At 52.0% G+C, this 18,368-nt stretch overlaps 7 protein-coding genes across 7 annotated transcripts; 4 read left to right on the top strand and 3 right to left on the bottom strand.

Annotated features, from left to right (window-relative positions):
- Window positions 1-1,199: 1,199 nt before the first annotated feature.
- Window positions 1,200-1,818, top strand: PV05_00072 (uncharacterized protein; the record flags this gene model as incomplete). Its single annotated transcript, XM_013464936.1, has 3 exons — window positions 1,200-1,343; window positions 1,449-1,669; window positions 1,728-1,818. The coding sequence occupies 3 exons, from the start codon at window positions 1,200-1,202 to the stop codon at window positions 1,816-1,818; spliced, it is 456 nt and encodes a 151-aa protein (XP_013320390.1).
- Window positions 1,819-2,493: 675 nt separating this feature from the next.
- On the bottom strand, window positions 2,494-6,476 carry PV05_00071 (uncharacterized protein). The gene is made up of 5 exons (XM_013464935.1): window positions 5,172-6,476; window positions 4,339-5,120; window positions 3,762-4,286; window positions 3,617-3,706; window positions 2,494-3,568 (listed from the first exon to the last, which is right to left on the bottom strand). The coding sequence occupies exons 1-5, from the start codon at window positions 6,362-6,364 to the stop codon at window positions 3,051-3,053; spliced, it is 3,108 nt and encodes a 1,035-aa protein (XP_013320389.1). The 5' UTR covers window positions 6,365-6,476; the 3' UTR covers window positions 2,494-3,050.
- A 265-nt stretch (window positions 6,477-6,741) lies between these two features.
- Window positions 6,742-9,876, top strand: PV05_00070 (uncharacterized protein; the record flags this gene model as incomplete). Its single annotated transcript, XM_013464934.1, has 4 exons — window positions 6,742-6,981; window positions 7,040-7,539; window positions 7,591-8,454; window positions 8,508-9,876. The coding sequence occupies 4 exons, from the start codon at window positions 6,742-6,744 to the stop codon at window positions 9,667-9,669; spliced, it is 2,766 nt and encodes a 921-aa protein (XP_013320388.1). The 3' UTR covers window positions 9,670-9,876.
- A 175-nt stretch (window positions 9,877-10,051) lies between these two features.
- On the bottom strand, window positions 10,052-12,509 carry PV05_00069 (uncharacterized protein; the record flags this gene model as incomplete). The annotated part of the gene is made up of 5 exons (XM_013464933.1): window positions 10,052-11,281; window positions 11,334-11,855; window positions 11,908-11,935; window positions 11,989-12,303; window positions 12,385-12,509. The coding sequence occupies 5 exons, from the start codon at window positions 12,507-12,509 to the stop codon at window positions 10,052-10,054; spliced, it is 2,220 nt and encodes a 739-aa protein (XP_013320387.1).
- Window positions 12,510-12,845: 336 nt separating this feature from the next.
- PV05_00068 (uncharacterized protein) lies at window positions 12,846-14,746 on the top strand (the record flags this gene model as incomplete). Its single annotated transcript, XM_013464932.1, has 2 exons — window positions 12,846-13,554; window positions 13,609-14,746. Exons 1-2 carry the CDS (start codon window positions 12,989-12,991, stop codon window positions 14,744-14,746), a joined length of 1,704 nt encoding a protein of 567 aa, XP_013320386.1. The 5' UTR covers window positions 12,846-12,988.
- A 356-nt stretch (window positions 14,747-15,102) lies between these two features.
- PV05_00067 (uncharacterized protein) lies at window positions 15,103-16,868 on the top strand. Its single transcript, XM_013464931.1, has 2 exons — window positions 15,103-16,512; window positions 16,563-16,868. Exons 1-2 carry the CDS (start codon window positions 15,240-15,242, stop codon window positions 16,718-16,720), a joined length of 1,431 nt encoding a protein of 476 aa, XP_013320385.1. The 5' UTR covers window positions 15,103-15,239; the 3' UTR covers window positions 16,721-16,868.
- A 466-nt stretch (window positions 16,869-17,334) lies between these two features.
- PV05_00066 (uncharacterized protein) lies at window positions 17,335-18,297 on the bottom strand. Its single transcript, XM_013464930.1, has 3 exons — window positions 18,173-18,297; window positions 17,892-18,121; window positions 17,335-17,828 (listed from the first exon to the last, which is right to left on the bottom strand). Exons 1-3 carry the CDS (start codon window positions 18,173-18,175, stop codon window positions 17,447-17,449), a joined length of 615 nt encoding a protein of 204 aa, XP_013320384.1. The 5' UTR covers window positions 18,176-18,297; the 3' UTR covers window positions 17,335-17,446.
- Between the last annotated feature and the right edge of the window lie 71 nt (window positions 18,298-18,368).

Raw genomic sequence — 18,368 nt, 5'->3', positions numbered from 1 at the left:
CATCTGGACGATCTAAACGCTATTACTACTACCTGGGCGCTTGAAGCGTGCAGTTATGCATTTTCAGGGGGCGATTGTTTCCACCGTTGAAGTCCTGGTGCAGTCTCCCTGCATGGATGGGGCGTCTTTTGTGGTTTCACTTATGGTTGTGGAGCTGCTCTCGTGTGCGTGTGCGTGTGCGTGTTCGTGTTGTCTTTTCTGGGATGGGACTCGATACGGCCTTGGGGTCCACTTACTAGCGGGTACTGCATGGACTTACTTGTCTCCGGAGGGGGTACTACGAGTGCGCAGTATGGCATGGTAGGGTAGGGGGTGGTGAAGATAAATACTGCTTTTTAGTTCTTGTTCGCATTCTCCTACTCGTACCAGTATATCTCCGAACACGACGAGGCACCAAAATTGAAAAAGGCCCGATTCCCGATAAATTTGTCAATCCGTATCTAAATCTTCTATCATCGCAGTAGGAGATGGGGACGATACCACCTGAAAACCCCGAGTGACGAGGCGCAGGCGCATGTGCAAAGCAAAGCAAAGCCAGGCAAACAATAACATCAACTGTGACTGTCCCTGAAGAGCTGGAGCTGCTTCCTCTCCTCCGCGTGCTCGTGTCTGCCTCCTGGCAAGGAGTCACCCATCCTACCAACCTCCAGTACTGTTCCTTGAGCCCTCCACCCACTGTCCACCCACTACCTCTTTCAGATCTGGGTGTCAAATACTCCGAATCTGCTTCAGCCTTGCGGGAAATACATCGTTGCCTAGATGTCATCTCTAACATCCGACAGGGTCCGCTGCAGAACGACCGGGGATGCTCGGATCTGTAAACTGCAATGGACTGCACGGCCTTGCACAGACACACTCGGTCTCTCGCTCGCCAAGATGGTCGAGGCATATCGACGAAACCTTTTCTTCTGCTCAGGTACCGAGATAGGGCTGGGGCTGGGGCGCCTATTCCTAGGAGAATACGTATCTAGAGTTTCAGTATGCTTTCATGTCTGCACCAGGAGGGGGGCATATAAGCCTGCAAGATCCTGTCAAACGGGGGAATGCTGCCTCACAGATTTCCCACCCAGGCCGGTTCAGCTCAGGTCCAGTCCAGTCCAGTCCAGTTCATAACATTCATTCGTGCAACAGTCCAGACGCACCCACGTTCTCACAACCTGACTCCCAGGAGACGGGATACCAGACAGCCCTAAGACATAATGGCCTTCTTCGACCCCAAACACAAACTCAAGGTCCACATCCTCCAGATTATCCTGATCCATGTTGTCCTGGGCCCCTCCGTGCCGCGGCTATTCATGAAAGGCCAACCAAGAAGCCGCGCAAACACAATCGCTTTGGGCATGGTGAGTCCCAGTCCCAGACCCATTTCGAACACCACCACCACCACCACCTTCCCTCTTCATAGCCTGGATCTGAAGTATTGACCAAGATGTTCTTTTGTTCCGCAGGGGGGCAAATCCATGATCATCATATCCTACCAGATCTTGACAGAGCACTTCGCCAGGTTTCACAAGTGGAGGAGCATCGAGGCTTATGCCATTCTCAACGGCTTGGAAGTCATCTTCTGGGCCGCCGTCGTGTTCCTGGTCATTCAGGCAAACATACAGGTCTGCGTTGGCATCGGCTGCACCCTGAGTTTGATCTGGGTCGGGGTGTCAGTCGTCATAACGTACGTGCTCTCAATTTTTCCCTGACTTTTCAGAAAACTGACGCATGTCCCGCTGCAGCATCGTTGCCGTATACATGGCGATCATCTCGTATGTCCAGTTCCGAGTGTCCCGAATGCACAAGGAGACCCCAAGGCGCGGAGGGTCCTGAGCAGTGGCGAAAATGGTCGGTCGATGGACACGTTTGCGAGTGGACAAAACAAATGAAGCCGAAGGCTGATCGAGATGGTGTGGCATCTTGGGTCTGCGGAGGCTGGAACTCCCTGGAAGGTTGGTTGTACTTGAAAAAGGCTTCTGGTGGTAGGTTCGGCATGATCAAGCGTTGGGTGGCAGAGATGGCGTCAAACAACGGCGTTCTCGATAGTCTTTTATGGTCATGCCTGATGAACTTAGGGGTATAATAGTCGACGACTGTTTGGTTGGATGTATTGGCCGGATAGAATTGGAATGGAAAAGGCGTAGGACGTCATCATCTTGTTCATCGTTCAAAGACAATGACCATACGGCCGTGTAGAAAAGACAGGAAGTCACGCAGTGATAAGGAGGAAGAGGCCAAGATGGGCCTGTTGACCCCTACGGCAGTGCGGGTTCTTGACCAGACAGCTCTTTCGACGTCTAGACGGCTCTAGATAATGACCTGCATTTCTGGTGTTTGCAATTCTCGAATCCTTGTCATCTTGGTGACGACGGTCCTTCCAGGATCACGCCATCGTCCCATACTCGACGTCTTTTGCAAGAATCCAGCACTGACTGCCTGCGCTCTTCGTTTGGCCAGAGTAAAAAAGACAAGGAGTTCCGAGTTGATTCGGCAGCCTTGTACACGGACTTTGCGACCAGCCACAAAAACATGGTGAACAGCGCCACCTTAGGGCCAGGCCGGCCTTATGTCTTGTGTGGGAGACACAACATCCTCAACCAGTGCTATCATCTAAGCAACTCTTCTTTCCAATAGGCTTCGAAGTCGGCCATTGATGCAGCAGCGACGTGACCACAATCCATCACTAACACATCATGATCGACTGTGTGACACTTTCCAAAGCTAATCCGATCAGATGGGTCCAAATCATGACCAGCAACAACATCTACCGCAATGGGCTTCTTTGAAATGGGAGGCTCCCCCGGGCGACTTTTCGGAACCTTATCTCCACGTGGATAGACAATACCGTGCGCTTGCAGCTCCTCCTGGGAAACAGGCTTCTTGGCCAATATTTCCTCGTTGTAAGTATAGACTGGCACACATAAGCTTTAGCCTTGCCGCTGTCTTACAACGATCATGCGTCGTCTAGCGAGTATGTTCTCTCTGTCTCCGCTCATCAATTCTCCCGCCCTCCAAAGGATTGAGAAGTACCTTCCCGGGACGAAAAGTGCTCTGCACGCGCGGACCTAACGACTATCAGGTAGAGCTGTGAGCGAAACTGTGTTATGGGCGCCGAAATCTGGGAGCCTGTTAGGAAGGGCTGTGGTTTTTCCACTGTATGAAGACGTCCCGGGAGTTTCTGCGTGATCATCGCTCGGCTCTGCGTACATTTCGGAGAATTGGTCTCTCAAGGTCTCGTATAGGAAGTTGTATTCTGCTTCGTTCATGTCTAGTGTCGTTCCTTGTTCACGGATTTGTCTGACTGTGGTCCATATGAGGTCATCTTCGTTGGGATTGGAAATATCGGATGCTCTGTGTAGAAGGATCTCTTCCTGCCACGACGACTCGATGAAGTTTTCGGTCTCGAGTTCTTCTCGTAAAAAGTCCAGTGCGACCCAAGTCTCGGCCAGGCCAGCATTGGCAGTGCCGCAAACAACTCTTGGGGAGTTTCCCGCGACGGCTCTTGACGTCTTCATGAGCTCTAGCAGCGGCGCGCGATCCTTATTTTTGGTAAACTGGACGTCTGGCCACAGGTAGTGCTCAACTAGCTTGCATTGGTCGTCAATAGTTAGCTCGAGCCTCTGTACCTTACAGTTCATGATCGAGTCGTAGTGAATAGATAATATCTCAATAGAAACCTGGCGCGAGGATTTATTTTCTCTGGTTTTCTGGGGTCTGAAGTCTATGTTATGAAGGTTAGTGCAACTGTCCGTGTCATAAATCTGGGCAGACGCTACCGTAGGACGTAGGCCCAGCTTCAATTAGTACAGGTAGTTGGTCGCCTTGATCTGCTTCACTCCTGCCTGCAAGGTCTTGTAGAATCATGAGCGGCTTCCGCGTATCCACCGGAAAGTACCGAACGCGTTTGTCTTCTTTAGCCTCTCCCAGGGTGACTACCACCGCACAACTTCCTGAGGTCTGCTGCATAACCATATGCCAGAAGCACGAAACGCATGTATCCGCGGGATATTCTGCGACGACATATTTGCTTTCGGTCCCGGGTTTTGCCAAAACCTTGCCAGGCGACAGGCGATACCTCGGCGTAAGGTCGATGACAGAGAATTCGATATGACCGGAAGAGCTGACATGCTGCTCGAGTGTAGACCTTGGAACATCCGAAAGATGTTCTTTGCGGGCCCGAGGTCGAACAAGAACGTCCCCTCTTTGACCAGGTCGCCATTGAGACGTCTGAGTATTGTGAGACACAATGTGAGTACGGCTTGGACGCTCCAATCCAAGAGCTTGATATGCAAGTGATATCTCTAAGTTTGACGGCGTCAGAGTATGCCAGCGTTTCGGTAGTATCAAACTCACCCTCTCTATTCTTATTCAGCCAATATGGTGTGCTCGCGATGGACCGAGGCTCAACAATCTTCTTGCCATCCTTCGACTCATCGGACGTTGCAGCGTCGAAGGTCTCAAGTAGATTGGTATCGGGAAACAGTAACGGACTGGAACTTCCGAGACCTTGGGGACCTCGGTCGCTCTGGATGGAAGAGATGCTTGGCGCTGTCTGCATACCTCTACTGTCGGCGAAATATGGTTCCTCTTTGAAAGAAAGCTTTGCTGTATCCAGAGTGCCAATGGGCAGAGCATGTTCTTCAAACACCCCTTCCATCGGCTGTGCATCCGACCTGAGCCAAGCAGATATTCTCTCGTGCGCTTCGTTCAGGCCTTGAGGCTCGCAACCGGCCGCACCCCAAGGAAGTGACAGTAGTGCAAATGTGTGGACGTGCTCGGCGATATGATCCCAGTCTGGTGGCCGCGCTTCGGAGGGATGATCTTTACTCGGACCACACAAGGGACAACAAGTTGGCGGGCTTGAGAGCGATAGCAGAGAGCTGTCGAGAAGCGTCTGCATCTGGTCGACTGTGACGAATTCTGCATGATCCTGGAGGTAATGAGCAGATAGGTCTGACTCAGTTCGGTATTCTGGGCTCTCGTCGCATATCAAACAGAACCAACCTTCGGACGCGGAGTGTTCTTCTCCCGCCATGTGATCGATCCACGCCCGGCGGGTGACGAAAGTTGCCTCAGCCCGTGGGCAGTTGTCGGAGATACAAGTGTAAGGGCATATGTCCTCAGCAAGATGTCTTCTGTGAGATAGTCAGTCCATGATGTTCACTGCCCGATGTTGAGACTCTCACAGCCAGCGATGACCCACTGCGATCGCACGATCGAGTGTCTGACAACAGCAAGGACACCTAAAAAATTTCACACCTGGCTGGATTTTGGGTGGGTAGGGGTATCGGATCTTTGAAACAGTCGACGTTATCTGGGAATCTGTTGCTGGCAGCCGTTCCTCTAGTAACTCTGTCACAGTTTCCAGCTTAGTCGCGGTCGAATCATCGGCATATGGTTCTCGGTCCTTCAGCACACCTCTCTTCTGGTCTGGTAAAGTCTGGGGAGGGCCAGTTGGCTGATCAAGATGAATAGTATTGAAATGGCCGACTTCATCTTCTACATCCTGTGCCAGGCCACCTTCTGCTTCTTCGATGAAATGCGGTGAATCCTCTTGAACTTGTGCTTTTGTACGTAAGTTTTGGGCATGCTTTCGCGCGTACAGGAAGCGGTTCCGCCTGCGTAAATTAACATTGATCAACCGGAGCTGGATCGGGGTCAATTGATCGTGAACTTCGACCGTAGTGTCTCCATGCTTCCTCTTCTGAATCTGGATCCAAAATCTAAGAAATGCTTCGAGCTCTGAGTGCTCAGAGAGGTCGAAGCGTGAGTCGGCCTTCTGCAAGCGCTGTTGTCTTTCAGTCCGTCGCACGGCGGCGCCCAGATCGTTAAGTTGGCCGATCACTGAATCGACGCCCATCATAGCATCGACAAGTTGGTCTTTTTCGCATTGAGGATGAGCATCTGGTTCGGACGCCGCACTGGATTGATCGGACCAGGGAGATATAGACCGAGAAGCCCTCGACACTTGGTGCTGTTCGGAGGTCCAGGGCCTCCCTCGACCTTTGCGAGTAGATAGTTGTTGGGCTCCGCGTGCTTTCCAGTAAGGGTGCGTCACAGAAGCATCGGCTGAGGTGATTATGCTCAGCGACTGGCACTCTTCAAGGAATGTTAGCAACATCTCTAGAAGGCGGAGAAAGACGTCGAGGAGTGCAGGCTTTTCACGGAGGCGAGCATCCAGCGAGATTTTGTCCCCATAACCCGCGGTTGCACCAATTCCAGACGCCCACAGATTGAAGTCGGCGAGTCTGTTCTCGGCCCATTCGCGCTCCATCAGGAGCGGGGTTGCGAGGCATTGATTCAGTGAGAGGCGACATCGTTGTGTTGCAGCAGAAATAGTCACAACACCTTGTCCTGGCTTGGATGAACCGCGTGGCATGTCAAAGTATGGGCCTAGACACAAGACGTGTTGATCGGCGTCCAAGACCGACAGTACTGCTCATTTTTGAAGTAGCGATGAGGTGTATAGGGAAGGAGGAGGTTCCCCAGGCTGCCGCAGAAGGTGTTACAGCTAGGTGGCCGGTGAGTGGCACGTGTTTGATGAGGCTGATGAGGCTGGAAGATTTAGCGCGGGGTTGCTCCACAGGGTTTAGCGGGCCGTCGAGCCGCCTCGGGACCCCGCCTGGATGTCAACCTTGTCCCACACTTTGTTCTCTCGATCATCACCTTGAGTTTCTCGCTGCTCAGCCTTTCTTGTCTTACGCAGACACTGTGGTGTCACGTCGAAAACAGGACGGGCACAGAGCCCAGGGCCCCATGGCTAGCAACAGCCTTGATGAGGCAGAACTGCTTCAACTCGCCCCACAAGCTTTACTCGCTGTGGCACGGGTGGCAACCGAGATTGGTGCCAAAAGGAGGGACCGCCATTTTGGAACTCTGGGAGCTGAACTGGCGGTCCTCTCCCAAGACCTGGAGACCTACGACTCCCCTCTGCAAAAGGAGAAGATCAGGAGCAGGATAAGGAAACTCCTAGTGGCGGTCGAACGAGCTTGCGCCGTACGTAGTTCAGTTTTGCCGAGCCTGATGAGGCTATTGTGCTGATGGGCCCTTGTAGTGGCCACGAACAGAGCCCACCCAAGACTTTTCTCTTCTTGAAAGGCTTGGAGGCCTTTCGCAATCCGATCAGCAAACTCTGAGATATGTGGAGCGGGGATTGGTGGCATACGCCTCTGATAAGCAGCTCCAAAGACTCATCCAGCTGATCAAAGGCTTTACCAGTAGCCTGGACAAGGCGCGAAGGGATCAGATTCCGGATTCGACCCCTGCCACAAAGGTTCTTGATAAAGCGCTCTATGATAGCGAGTATCCGAAGCATGTCAAACAGCAGCTTTATCAGACCCTCCGGAAGTATGCAAAGTGCGACTGCCTGGTCGAGGCGAATGACCCAGATGATGTCGGGTGGTATAAGAAGCACATGTCCAACTTGCGTCTGAGGCCTTGCCGAGACCTTGAGGCGGGGGTTGTTTGGTTTGATATGCTGTTCTCATCACAACCAGCAGTGACACCTCTTCTCGAACATCTTGGGTGGCAGCATTTGAAAATCCAAGTCTCCAGGTACGTCAGGTGCGCACCATTTGAGTCTTTCCTGCTCTGAACACAGGCAAGTGAAAAGGAAGGAGGGAAATCAACCCCCCTCTGTTCCCCCAACAATTCCTCGGGTCTTTCTGAGCCAAAGACCACTGCGATCATGGAAACCGAGTTCTGCAGATACCTACAACGCCCTTCTGGCTCGCAGATCTGCCTACGAGTGCACAAAAGCCAGTTGTTGCTGCTTCAGAACTGCCTACCTTTGGAAGCGAAGATACTCCCATACCAGTCCTTGTCGCTTTCGGAAACACTGCAGGTCAGATACATGTCCAATAAGATGAAGGTCATTCTCGCCTACATCATTGCAAGATCTGTGTGGGAATTTTACGATTCGGATTGGATGTCGAGACTCTGGAGCGCCGACGACATTCAGTTTATGCAGGAGCCGCCGCAAGAGAGTGAAAGCGAAACCCTGATATTCATCAATAGACCATATTTATCCGTTCGGTGGGGAACTCCGGAGCATGGTCCCAGCGAGTCTACCGCCAGTATCGGGCAGATCCATCGCTTTCCGAGGATTTTGTCACTAGGCCTGATGATGGTTGAGATTGGCGCTGGAAAGCCCCTCAAAGAACTGTTTGCAAAACATCAGGATAATGTCAACGCGGATTGGCTAGCTGCGCAAGAATTCTTGTCCAAAGCCAAGCCTTGTGATGACTTTGATTACAGAAGATACTGGGACGCTGCCCGAAGTTGTATCTGCAATCAGTTCTTCATCATGGGTTCCGCGTCAAACATCGTGAGCCAGTCATTGACAGATATCGATGGTAGGCGCAGGATGATCCTGGATGAAGTTGTGCGGCCATTGGAAGACCTTCTTGGTGGCACTGGCTGGATAGATGAGCTCAGGACGGTCGAACCGACAAAGTCACTGACCTCCAGGTAAGTTTGATCAGCTCCTTTGCGACATCAAGCAATGCTCATACTTCCAGCAGTTTGCCAATGGAGAAACGACAAGTGTCCACTAATAGTACTAATGCGCAGTCCGACCTAGCAGGCATCTTGGAAAAACACAACGTTAGCCATTCGGCATCTCAACAACGTTCTCGTGGCGGATTGCGCTTCGAGGTTGCAATTGTCTGTGCTCTTCCCCTCGAGGCAGATGCGGTTATCTCATTATTTGACGCGCACTTGGACGAGAATGATGGATTCTGCGGCAAGGCTGCTAAAGATCTTAATGAATACACTGCCGGCCGCATAGGTCGGCACAACATCGTCGTCGTCCACATGCGGGACATGGGTAAGGTCAACGCCGCTAGCGTTGTCCACGGTCTTCGCACAAGTTTCGAGCATATCCAGCTTGCAATAGTCGTGGGCATCTGCGGCGGAGTTCCTTATGACTCACGTAGCAAGGAAGATATCTTCCTGGGAGATGTCATCATAAGTCGCTCACTCATACAATACGACTTTGGAAGGCAGCATACAGGCGACTTTGTCGCCAAGGACAGCCTTCAAGGCGGCTCGGGAGGACAAGCTGTGGAAGTCGGATCCATGCTATCAAAACTGGAAACACAATATCACCGGGATCGATTCGAATTGGACACGGAACACTTCCTAGAGACTCTGCAGCGGAAGTCCAGAAAGGCAAGGTATCTCGGGGCGGAAGCAGACTGTCTATTTAAGTCCTCTGCGTTGCATAAACACCACCAAATAGGATACTGTCCAATGTGCGCATCCTCAAAAGCGACTCGTATCTGCGAAGATGCCGTTGCTGGCAGTTGCGAAGAGATTGGGTGTGTGAGGGACGACTTCGTCAGGCGGATCAGACGTGAAGGGAATCTTCGAAACGACAACGGCCCCCCGAGGCAACACTTTGCACCATCAGTCCATATCGGCAGAATAGGGTCCGGTGACACTGTGATGAAGTCGGCTACGCATAGAGACGAAATTGCTCGCAGACATGGGGTTATCGGGTTTGAGATGGAAGGCGCTGGCATTTGGGACTTCTTCCCAAGCCTGGTCATCAAGGCTGTTTGTGACTACGCCGACAGCCACAAAAACAAAGAGTGGCAAAACTATGCTGCCGCTACAGCTGCAGCTGCCACAAAAGCCTTTCTCAAACAATGGAGGTCGGATATCGAGCCCAGCTCGGAATGAAATAGTATGCACGTTCTTTCAGCTGCCGATGCACTAGCACCACGTCAGGTGGTCACAAAGAAGAGGATGAGCGGCAGTACCTCCGAGCAAATATCCAATACTTGAACAGACACCTTGCAGGTTTCAGCCAGTGAGACGAGAGCAATACGGGTTGGTAGTAGATGTTCAGTGTTCTAGCAACGTAAGCCGTTCCGTCTGGGGGCCAATGAAGATGATCATGCTATTTTCGATATGCATTGCTACGAAAACAACCTGATGCACCTTCTCCGTCACCACAGGCTGTTAGCTTCACCATGAAACGTGAAGATGCTTTCTTACTACATCAGGAGTAGCATTTGTTGCAGTTCGTAGGGCATCTGAGAGTCGAAATGGCACTGTGGCCTTACCAGCCTGGAGTATACATCGGGTTCCACGGCATCGTGTTCCAACTTGATTGATCCATGTTGAAGTTCGGTGTGGCCGGTCCGGGCAAGCCAAGATAGCCCCCCGGAGCCCAATCTGCGAAACCAGGCACGCCTATTGAGCCATAGCCGGCAAAGTCCATCGGTATAGGCAACGAAAGGTCTTCAATGTTTGTGTTCGCAACGCCGCTGGACTGTTCAGTTTCACCGGCTGGAGCATTTGATGCCAGTTGTGCCAATTTGCTTTTGATGTCCGCCACGATCCGGGGTTGGTCCAAAGGCTTGTTCAGTTGTCTTGACGCGGCCTCGCGTGCGTCCCAGGCCTCGAGGACAGTTCCAGAGAAAATCTTGAAAAGCGGGTTGTCTCCCTGTACAACATCCTTGAAGCGGGCGTCGTAGTTGTTGTTCATCGTGTCCCAAGCCTTTTCGGTGTGTTCTTGAACAGGCCGCCTTTTCAGGTCTTGGACGATGTAGACGTACGCAGGGAATGGGAAGTAGTTGTGGACATACCAGACATAGCCCCTGGAAAGAGGTGAAGTCATAATCATCGTATCGCACTCGAGCATGGTCATGGCGTACGAAACAGCAGCATCTCGCTGCATGTCAGTCTGCTGGCCTGACGACCGTGACTGTTCCAAATAGTTCTCGAGAAGACGGTTTCTTGCAAAGTAACCTCGCGTTGTCCAGATCGTCATGAAGTGAAGCGGGTTTTCTGGATTGCAGAGTCCGAGGTACTTGGATTCCATAGCCGTTTCCAGGGCATTCAGCTCGTCATTTTCAAGATCCAGATTGTCATGGGTACCCTTGGCAATGGCCTTCAAAGACGGATTAGTGAAGTCCAGATGAAAGGTACTGTGGCGGATGAATTCTCCAAGTTCGCCGCGCATGACGGCAAAAAGAGCCTCGGTGGGCCGTTCGTGACTTGGTGGCAGAGTTTTCATCTCTGGCCGAATATCGAAATCGTTCAAACTTTGAGGAATTTTGCAGTTCCAGGTAGGATCTAGCATCGTGGTCTTGCCATCGGCCAGCTCGCAAATGCGATGGTCGAAAGTAACCAGCGACCACCATAGTCTTCGGCGCATCTCAGCCTCGAGAGCAGTACATCTGGCATTCATCGTCTCGGTGTGGATACCTAAGCGCTGAGCGATGCGCATCGCAACTCCTAACATCGAGGAAACGGAACGGGGATCGGTGCCGGGTCTGAGCGATAACTAGAACGGTCAGCGGAATATTATGTTGGCCTCACCAAAGGGGCATCTGTACCAGGTAGAGATACAACGCTATTAGACAGTTACGATCGTCGGTCCGTAAAACCTCACACTTCAATAGAGCTTGCTCGCATCCAAACTGATAGCTCTGTAGAAGATCGTCCTTGGGTGATGCAAACAATGTGCGACATTCATCTTCCATGAGACTCAGAACAGAGGTGCAATAAATCCCAAACATAAGCGCTTCCAACGTAGGGCTGATATTCGTGACATCGCTGGCAGCGTCAATGATGCGCGTTTGGAGGGTTGGGGTATGCGTGATTTTGAGTAGAGGGTCGACGTTGTCCAGGTAAATCTGCCAAAGCCTGAAGATCTGAGCCTGTTGCGGGTGTAAGGCGGACAGGTCGACGTTTGCCTTGGGTGAGCCAAAGAGAAAATTATCTTTGCTTTTCGACGCATGAGCCCACGCTTCCTTAAGCACATCCTCACGCACAGGACGGCGGGGATAAGGACCGTCGATATCACCATGTGCAACATCGCTGTGATCGTCAATATGTCTGTCTTCAGGATCCTCGGACTACAGTATCCTCTAATGTCAGATCTTGGATTTCTCAGTAGGCTGAACGTACCCTTTGATGCATGGCATGCCAGAGGTTTCTAGGAGATGATTAGTTCGTCTCGAGGTATAGATACCTGGGAGAGATCCTTACCTAGCCTCGTATACTTTGCCAGACTCAACGCGACTCTTCGTGGCTGACGGGCCGTCTGTCCCAACAATTGATCCTGACGGCGCATCGTCCGGGAAGTCAGCATCTCTGCCGTCCTCGCTACGGGAAGTGTGATCCGCGGCATAAGTGTGCATAGGCTCGAAGTTGATATTGTTCTGACGGAGAAGGCTTTCATACCGCCGAAGGCGGTCCAACAGCTCTCGTTCGGGAAATCTTCGACGCCTTTGGCGCGGGTTTAATGTGGCTTGGACACATTGCGCGCTGTTCTTGACACAATTTGCGCATGGAAATTGGCGGCTGTTTTGTCGTTAGCATTGCGATTATGCTGCGGAATCACCAAGACGGTGCAACACCGACGGGGGCTCCAGCGAGACTCACTCGCATTTAATTTTCCGTTTTTGACATAATACACAAGCAAGCACGCGCTGCGGCGTGATGGTCGCTTGCGAGGAGGCAGTTCCCGAAGGCACGTCGCCTGAAGACCTCGGTTCCGGGGTTGACATGAGAGCGAAGGACGACTTACTGCTGACATGAGAATTCTGGTCTACAACGGACCGCAAATGCAAAGAGAGATGAAGAGATGTCGTGACACGGATTCACAGAGGGTTCGGGCTTTTGTCATGTCCGAGCAAGACCTCAAGGTGATACTGTCTTTGGTTCGATACTACGTAAGTAAGTCCACAGGTCCGCCAGGAGCCAACAGCGAGCCGTGCAAGCCTACCACCACCAACGCAGGTGCCAATCTCGGGTGATTCTACAAACCCGAGGCACCCAGCTGCGGAGTATTCCTCTCTCACAGACTCCGGACGGCAGAAACCTCTCAACCTCCCAACTTCATCGTTCGCGTACACTCGTGGTTCTATAAGATACCCCGTCAAATCGAGATGGCTATAAAAGCAACGTCCTCCCCTGGGCCGGCTCATAGTAGCCAGATATCTCTAGTAAGCCTCGCGTCGTCTCTTCTTCGCCCAAATCTCCCCCAATGTCTTCCACAGATTCAGTACCAGAAGAGCCTCAGCAGCAACGGCCCTCCGACCCAGACGACGAGTATGCAGATGCCGAAAAGAACTATCAACCCAAGACCCTCAAGTTCTGGATCGTCATCCTCAGTGTATACATGTCCATCTTTCTCGTCGCGCTGGATCGAATGATCATTGCAACCGCCATCCCAAGCATCACGAACGAATTCCACTCAATCGAAGACATCGGTTGGTACGGAAGCGCGTACATGATGACATGCGCCATTTTCAATCCGCTTTCTGGCCGCGTATATCGGCTCTATCCAACAAAATGGGTCTTTCTCCTTTGCATCGCCATGTTCGAGGTTGGCTCTGCCATCTGTGGCGCTGCTCCCACCTCCGCTGCGTTGATCGTTGGACGTGCCATTGCGGGTATCGGGGCGGCCGGCATCTTCTCTGGAGGCATCATGATCATGGTGCCGCTTGTACCCCTTCGCAAACGGCCAGTCTTCACAGGATTCTTCGGCATGGCCTTTGGGGTCTCTTCAGTGATTGGACCTTTTCTCGGCGGCACTTTTACCGACAACAGGTAAGTCGACAATGGGAGAAGGAGGAATATGCTCACTGTGCTGACCTATACTAGCAATTTGACTTGGAGGTGGTGCTTCTATATCAACCTGCCTATCGGTGGCTTTGCCATTGCGGCTATACTCCTGTTCCTCCGCCTCGAATCGCCGCCACGCAAGAAACTCTCGCTACTCGACCAACTCAAGGGACTTGATCCCCTCGGATGTTTGTTCTTTATCCCGTCTATGGTCTGCCTCGTTCTGGCACTCCAGTGGGGCGGAACTACCTATCCCTGGTCGGCGCCCAGGATCATCGGCCTCCTCGTCGCCTTCGCCGTCACATTTGTCGTGTTTCTTGTGGTCGAGGTTCTGACGCCGGAAACCGCCATGGCTCCAACCCGCGTCGTTTTGAACCGGTCCGTCGCCGGCAGCATGCTGGTCATGTTGTTAATTGCCGGAGCCACAATGACCATTGTCTACTATCTGGCCATATGGTTCCAAGCGGCCCAAGGCCATTCGGCGATGCAGGCGGGCATTCGAACCATTCCTCTGGTCGTGTCGCTAGTGGTTTTCGGCATCGCTACCGCCGTCTTTACCCAGAAAATCGGCTACTACGTTCCTGCCATGCTGTTGTCATCCCTGTTGTGCGCCGTTGGTGCTGGCATGCTCTCGACCCTCAAGCCGAGCGCTGGCGCCAGCAAATGGATTGGTTATCAGGTGCTTTTTGGCTTGGGTGTCGGCGCCGGGCAGCAGGCCCCTAGTCTGGTCCCCCAGAAAGTCTTGCGGCGCGCGGACGTGCCTCTCGGCACGGCTTTGATGTTCTTTATGCAGATGCTGGGTGGCGCCGTCTTCCTTGCCGTCAGCCAGAACATCTTTGCCAACCAGCTTGTCGACAGCCTTCGTGGCATCGCAGGCCTTGACGCCCAAGCGATCATCAACACCGGTGCCACCGCCCTCCGCAGCATCGTGCCTGCAAGCGAGCTGGGCGTCGTCCTCAATGCTTACAGTTATGCTCTGACTCGGGCCTTCATTTTAGCGGCAGCGTTGAGTGCCTGCATGCTGCTTGCCTCCCTGCTTGTGGAGTGGAAGAGCATCAAGGATGACAATGGCAGCACGTCGAAGGATTCTACGACCGATCCCGAGAAACACCAGGGTTCAGGCACAGTATCAGCTGAACCTGATGAAACTGAGTTCAAGGATGAACCTCAAAAGTAGGAAGTCCTGTTTGTTGAACAAGATTTTTCAGTCGGCCACGGCGTGGCTGATGCCCCTTTAAAAAATTGTCCTGTTTGTATAGTATATAGCCCACTCCAGATAAACTTGTATGAAAGCCGAAAGTACGAAATCGCTTACCATATAAGTTGATGTGTGAGAGAGAGAAATCATGATGCGATTCAGTGTCAGTGAGCTAAGCTCCCGCCCATGATATAAGTTAATGTGGGGTGTGTGGTTCAACAAATGCTATCGCACGACCCTTGGTCACCAGCGGTGATGTCCGTGATAGGATAGGCCCCCAGCTATATCGATCTCGCCCGCTTATCATTTTCTTTTGAAGAAGATTATTATGAACGCCGGAATGACATTTGAGTGACTTCGACTGCGGGCGGATATCGTTGGGTGCCGGTTGTGAAAAAGGCGGAAGAGGAGCACTTCGAGGTATTCGGTGTCGGCGTGCCAGCTTCCTGAGGCCTACACGTCGTCAGCTGGTATGAGCGCCAATCGTGTCTCACTCCTTGAAGTGAGCAAGCACAATCAAGACGATGATGCCTGGATCATCCTGAACGGCGTGGTCTGGGACATGAGCGGCTTTGCGGCCAGACATCCTGGAGGGCGGGACGTGATCGAGGAGTATTTCGGGCAGGACGGAAGCGAAGTTTACAATGGCATCCACAGCCCAGGCATGGCGGAGAAATACCTCGGTCAGAGCAAGAAGGTCGGCCTGGTCGAGGCCGGTGCGCCCAAAACGGGCGACAGTGATGCAGAGGACCATGTGCCTGTGGTGAAACCCGATCTGGACGCGATCATCAGCATCTACGAGTTCGAAAAAGTCGCAGAGACGGCGCTCAGGCCTAAATCGTGGGCGTACATTTCGGGTTCGACGGAGAATGGCCTGACGAAAGCTGCAAACCAGGATTGGTATCAACGTATCTGGTTCCGACCCAGAGTGCTGACGGGCGTGGGCAGAGTCGACATCAGTACCAGCATGTTCGGTCGGAAGTGGGCATCGCCTATTCTCAACTGTCCGTTCTCGTCGGCAATGCTTGCGCACGAAGATGGAGAGCTTGCACTGGCCAGAGGGTTTGATGCATGCGGCAATCCAATGGTGATCCCGACCATGTCATCATATTCCGTCCAGGAGATTGTCGAGGCCTTTCCACGTGGGCATCCTTTCTTCTTTCAGCTGTATGTGCATAGTGACCGTTCGGAAATGGAGAAGCTCCTCGATCAAGTCTGCGAGCTACAGCCGCAAGGCATTCTTGTTACGGCCGATCTTCCGGTCATGTCGAAGCGCGAGGGTTATACCAAATTCCTGGTGAACCAGCGTCAGAAGAAGCCGAAGAAGATTTCCCAGGTGACCTCCGCGCAGAGGCCGGAGGAGTTGGTATCTGTCGACCCCGATTTGACGTGGTCAGATATCGAATGGATCCGGAAACGTACCGGTCTTCCCACATTCGTCAAAGGAATACAGTGCGCGTCGGATGCTCGAAAGGCGCTCGAATGTGGCTGTGCCGGGATATATATCTCGAACCACGGTGGAAGAGCTTTGGATACAGCAGCCCCGTCCATACTCGTGCTGTTGGAAATCCAAGCTACTTGTCCTGAGATCCTTGATAAGCTCGAGGTCTTTATTGATGGAGGCATTCAAAGAGGTACCGACATCCTGAAAGCTATCTGCTTAGGTGCGAGTGCCGTATGCCTGGGAAGGCCGTTCTTCTATTCCCTCGCGTATGGAGAAGAAGGTGTCAAGCACGTAATAAAGAGTAAGTCTTGTCGTTGACATGTTGAACAATCAGCGGCTAACACTTGACAGTTCTCGAAGCCGAGCTCGCGACTGCGATGCAACTCGTGGGCATAACGAGTCTTGAACAGGCACATCCTGGACTGGTCAATACAGGCGAGTTGGAAGCTTTGATCTATCGAGGAGATAATCATCCATGGGCTCGGAAACCTCGAAGAGCCCGACTGTGAAGGACAGGCGATAGATATCTGGATACGTAGACAACAATGGGCATGGTGAGATGTTGAGGTCAAGTGGGTGATTAGTCGCCGATTAGAGTATATTAGCTAGAATAGAGATAGTATTACAGAAGTGGAAAAAGTGTGCTTGGCAATCCGAAAACCACCTACTAAATATTGTAAACATTACAAAATTTCGAGCTCAATCTAATTTCGTTCATCTTCCTTCATGCCTACAACCATAATGCCCGCCATTGTGCAAAAGGCTGCGCAACTCCTACCGGCGGCTACTGCTTTTATGATATTCTTTATTGAGCATGCCGGCGCCGAATGCAGCACAGCAACTTCGACTGCGGCAGCCTACTGGTATTCGTTATCCTCCATTGTACATCGCCCTCAAAATCTTTTGTGATCGCTTCTATCTATGCTAGAGCTGGCCGTTTCATCATATCCCAGAGCGAGCCAGTGTGGACAGGGAAGCTAGAATAGTATCCAGTCTCGATCACGGCCAGACAAAGATCTGGTCGCGAGGCTTCCACCGATCTCTACTGTCGCAGCTCATGATGGGCTTGTGAATTGATTTATGTGGAAACATTCCATGTCCATACCTTAGGTATCCTTTCTTTGCGAGTACATCATGTGGTAACATTTGTTGTACAGTCATCGTAAAGTCCTCATGCTAGTCTATGGAAACACTGTCCTTTTGAAGACCTCGAATCCACGCCCAAACAATGCGTTCTACTGGAACACACCCGCCCTCGTCAATACGGCTCTAAAGTCTTCCATGTTCACTCCTTTCCCTACGCCTTGACCTCCGTTCGCCTCCAATATCATAGCCTTCAAGACATCGTCACTGAGGTCCTCTTTCAGCGTCTTTGCCACTTTCCGTAGCTCCTGCAGTCGAATCACTGGCTCTTGGTTCGGAAGGCCCTGGCCGGGACTGAACAGATTGAATGCTGTTTCAACTTCTTCGTCTTTGGCTTCATCTGTTTTCGACTTCATCTGAATGGCACATAGAGCCAGAAAGTGTGGGTATGTCACGTAGCCTGATGAGTCAGGATCCAGAGTTTCAATGAAGTCCTGCATTTCTGTTTGACTCTTCGGAGCAAGGCCTTGTGCTCTGATGTCGGGTTAGCGATGCCAGGTCTGCCAATTTGCAGTTCTTGTTCAGGATAGACCCTACCTGAGTGCGTCCTTCACCTCGCTCGTCCGGATAACGCCTTCCTTCTCATCTTCGTACCCGTCCACGTCGTCCAGTCGAAACAGATTCCACGCTTCCTTGATTTCTGTTTCTTCTTCGGCCGTGATCTCGTTCTCTTTGGCGAGCTTTGAACGGCGAGGTTTTGGCGCTGAAGCTGGAGCTTTCCCCTTAGACCCGTTGGGTTTGCCTTTTGCAGGCGTCTTGCGTGGTGCCTACGCGGTGTCAGTCTGGAATCCCGCTGAACGACGGGAGTATTTGCAAACCATTTCTACTTGCTTCTAGCAACGGACCGGATGATTGTCACTTTTCAGCATAAGATGTAGACACAAGGCTGTATGCAAGGTGGATTTTTGAGCCACGAGTGGTTGATGGTTGCTGGTTGATGGTTGATGGTTGCCGTAAATGACGCCACATCGAATGAAGGCGAAATGTGGCTGACGTACTTTTGCCGCCTACCAC

Source organism: Exophiala xenobiotica (assembly GCF_000835505.1).
Source record: "Exophiala xenobiotica strain CBS 118157 unplaced genomic scaffold supercont1.1, whole genome shotgun sequence".
Classification (NCBI taxonomy): Eukaryota; Fungi; Ascomycota; class Eurotiomycetes; order Chaetothyriales; family Herpotrichiellaceae; genus Exophiala; species Exophiala xenobiotica.
Note: the sequence above shows the minus strand (reverse complement) of the source record. Positions and strands in the feature narration are given on the sequence as shown.

What these genes read in the sequence shown, in the direction of transcription:
- PV05_00071 (XM_013464935.1), bottom strand. Translation starts at nt 6,364, where the DNA reads ATGCCACGCGGTTCATCCAAGCCAGGACAAGGTGTTGTGACTATTTCT. An exon ending in GCAGTGGGTCATCGCTGGCT is followed by an intron (nt 5,121 to 5,171) that starts GTGAGAGTCTCA and finishes ACTATCTCACAG; the next exon opens with AAGACATCTTGCTGAGGACA. An exon ending in AGCTGGGCCTACGTCCTACG is followed by an intron (nt 3,707 to 3,761) that starts GTAGCGTCTGCC and finishes TTCATAACATAG; the next exon opens with ACTTCAGACCCCAGAAAACC.
- PV05_00067 (XM_013464931.1), top strand. Translation starts at nt 15,240, where the DNA reads ATGAGCGCCAATCGTGTCTCACTCCTTGAAGTGAGCAAGCACAATCAA. An exon ending in TGTCAAGCACGTAATAAAGA is followed by an intron (nt 16,513 to 16,562) that starts GTAAGTCTTGTC and finishes AACACTTGACAG; the next exon opens with TTCTCGAAGCCGAGCTCGCG.
- PV05_00066 (XM_013464930.1), bottom strand. An exon ending in GAGGTGAAGGACGCACTCAG is followed by an intron (nt 17,829 to 17,891) that starts GTAGGGTCTATC and finishes ACCCGACATCAG; the next exon opens with AGCACAAGGCCTTGCTCCGA.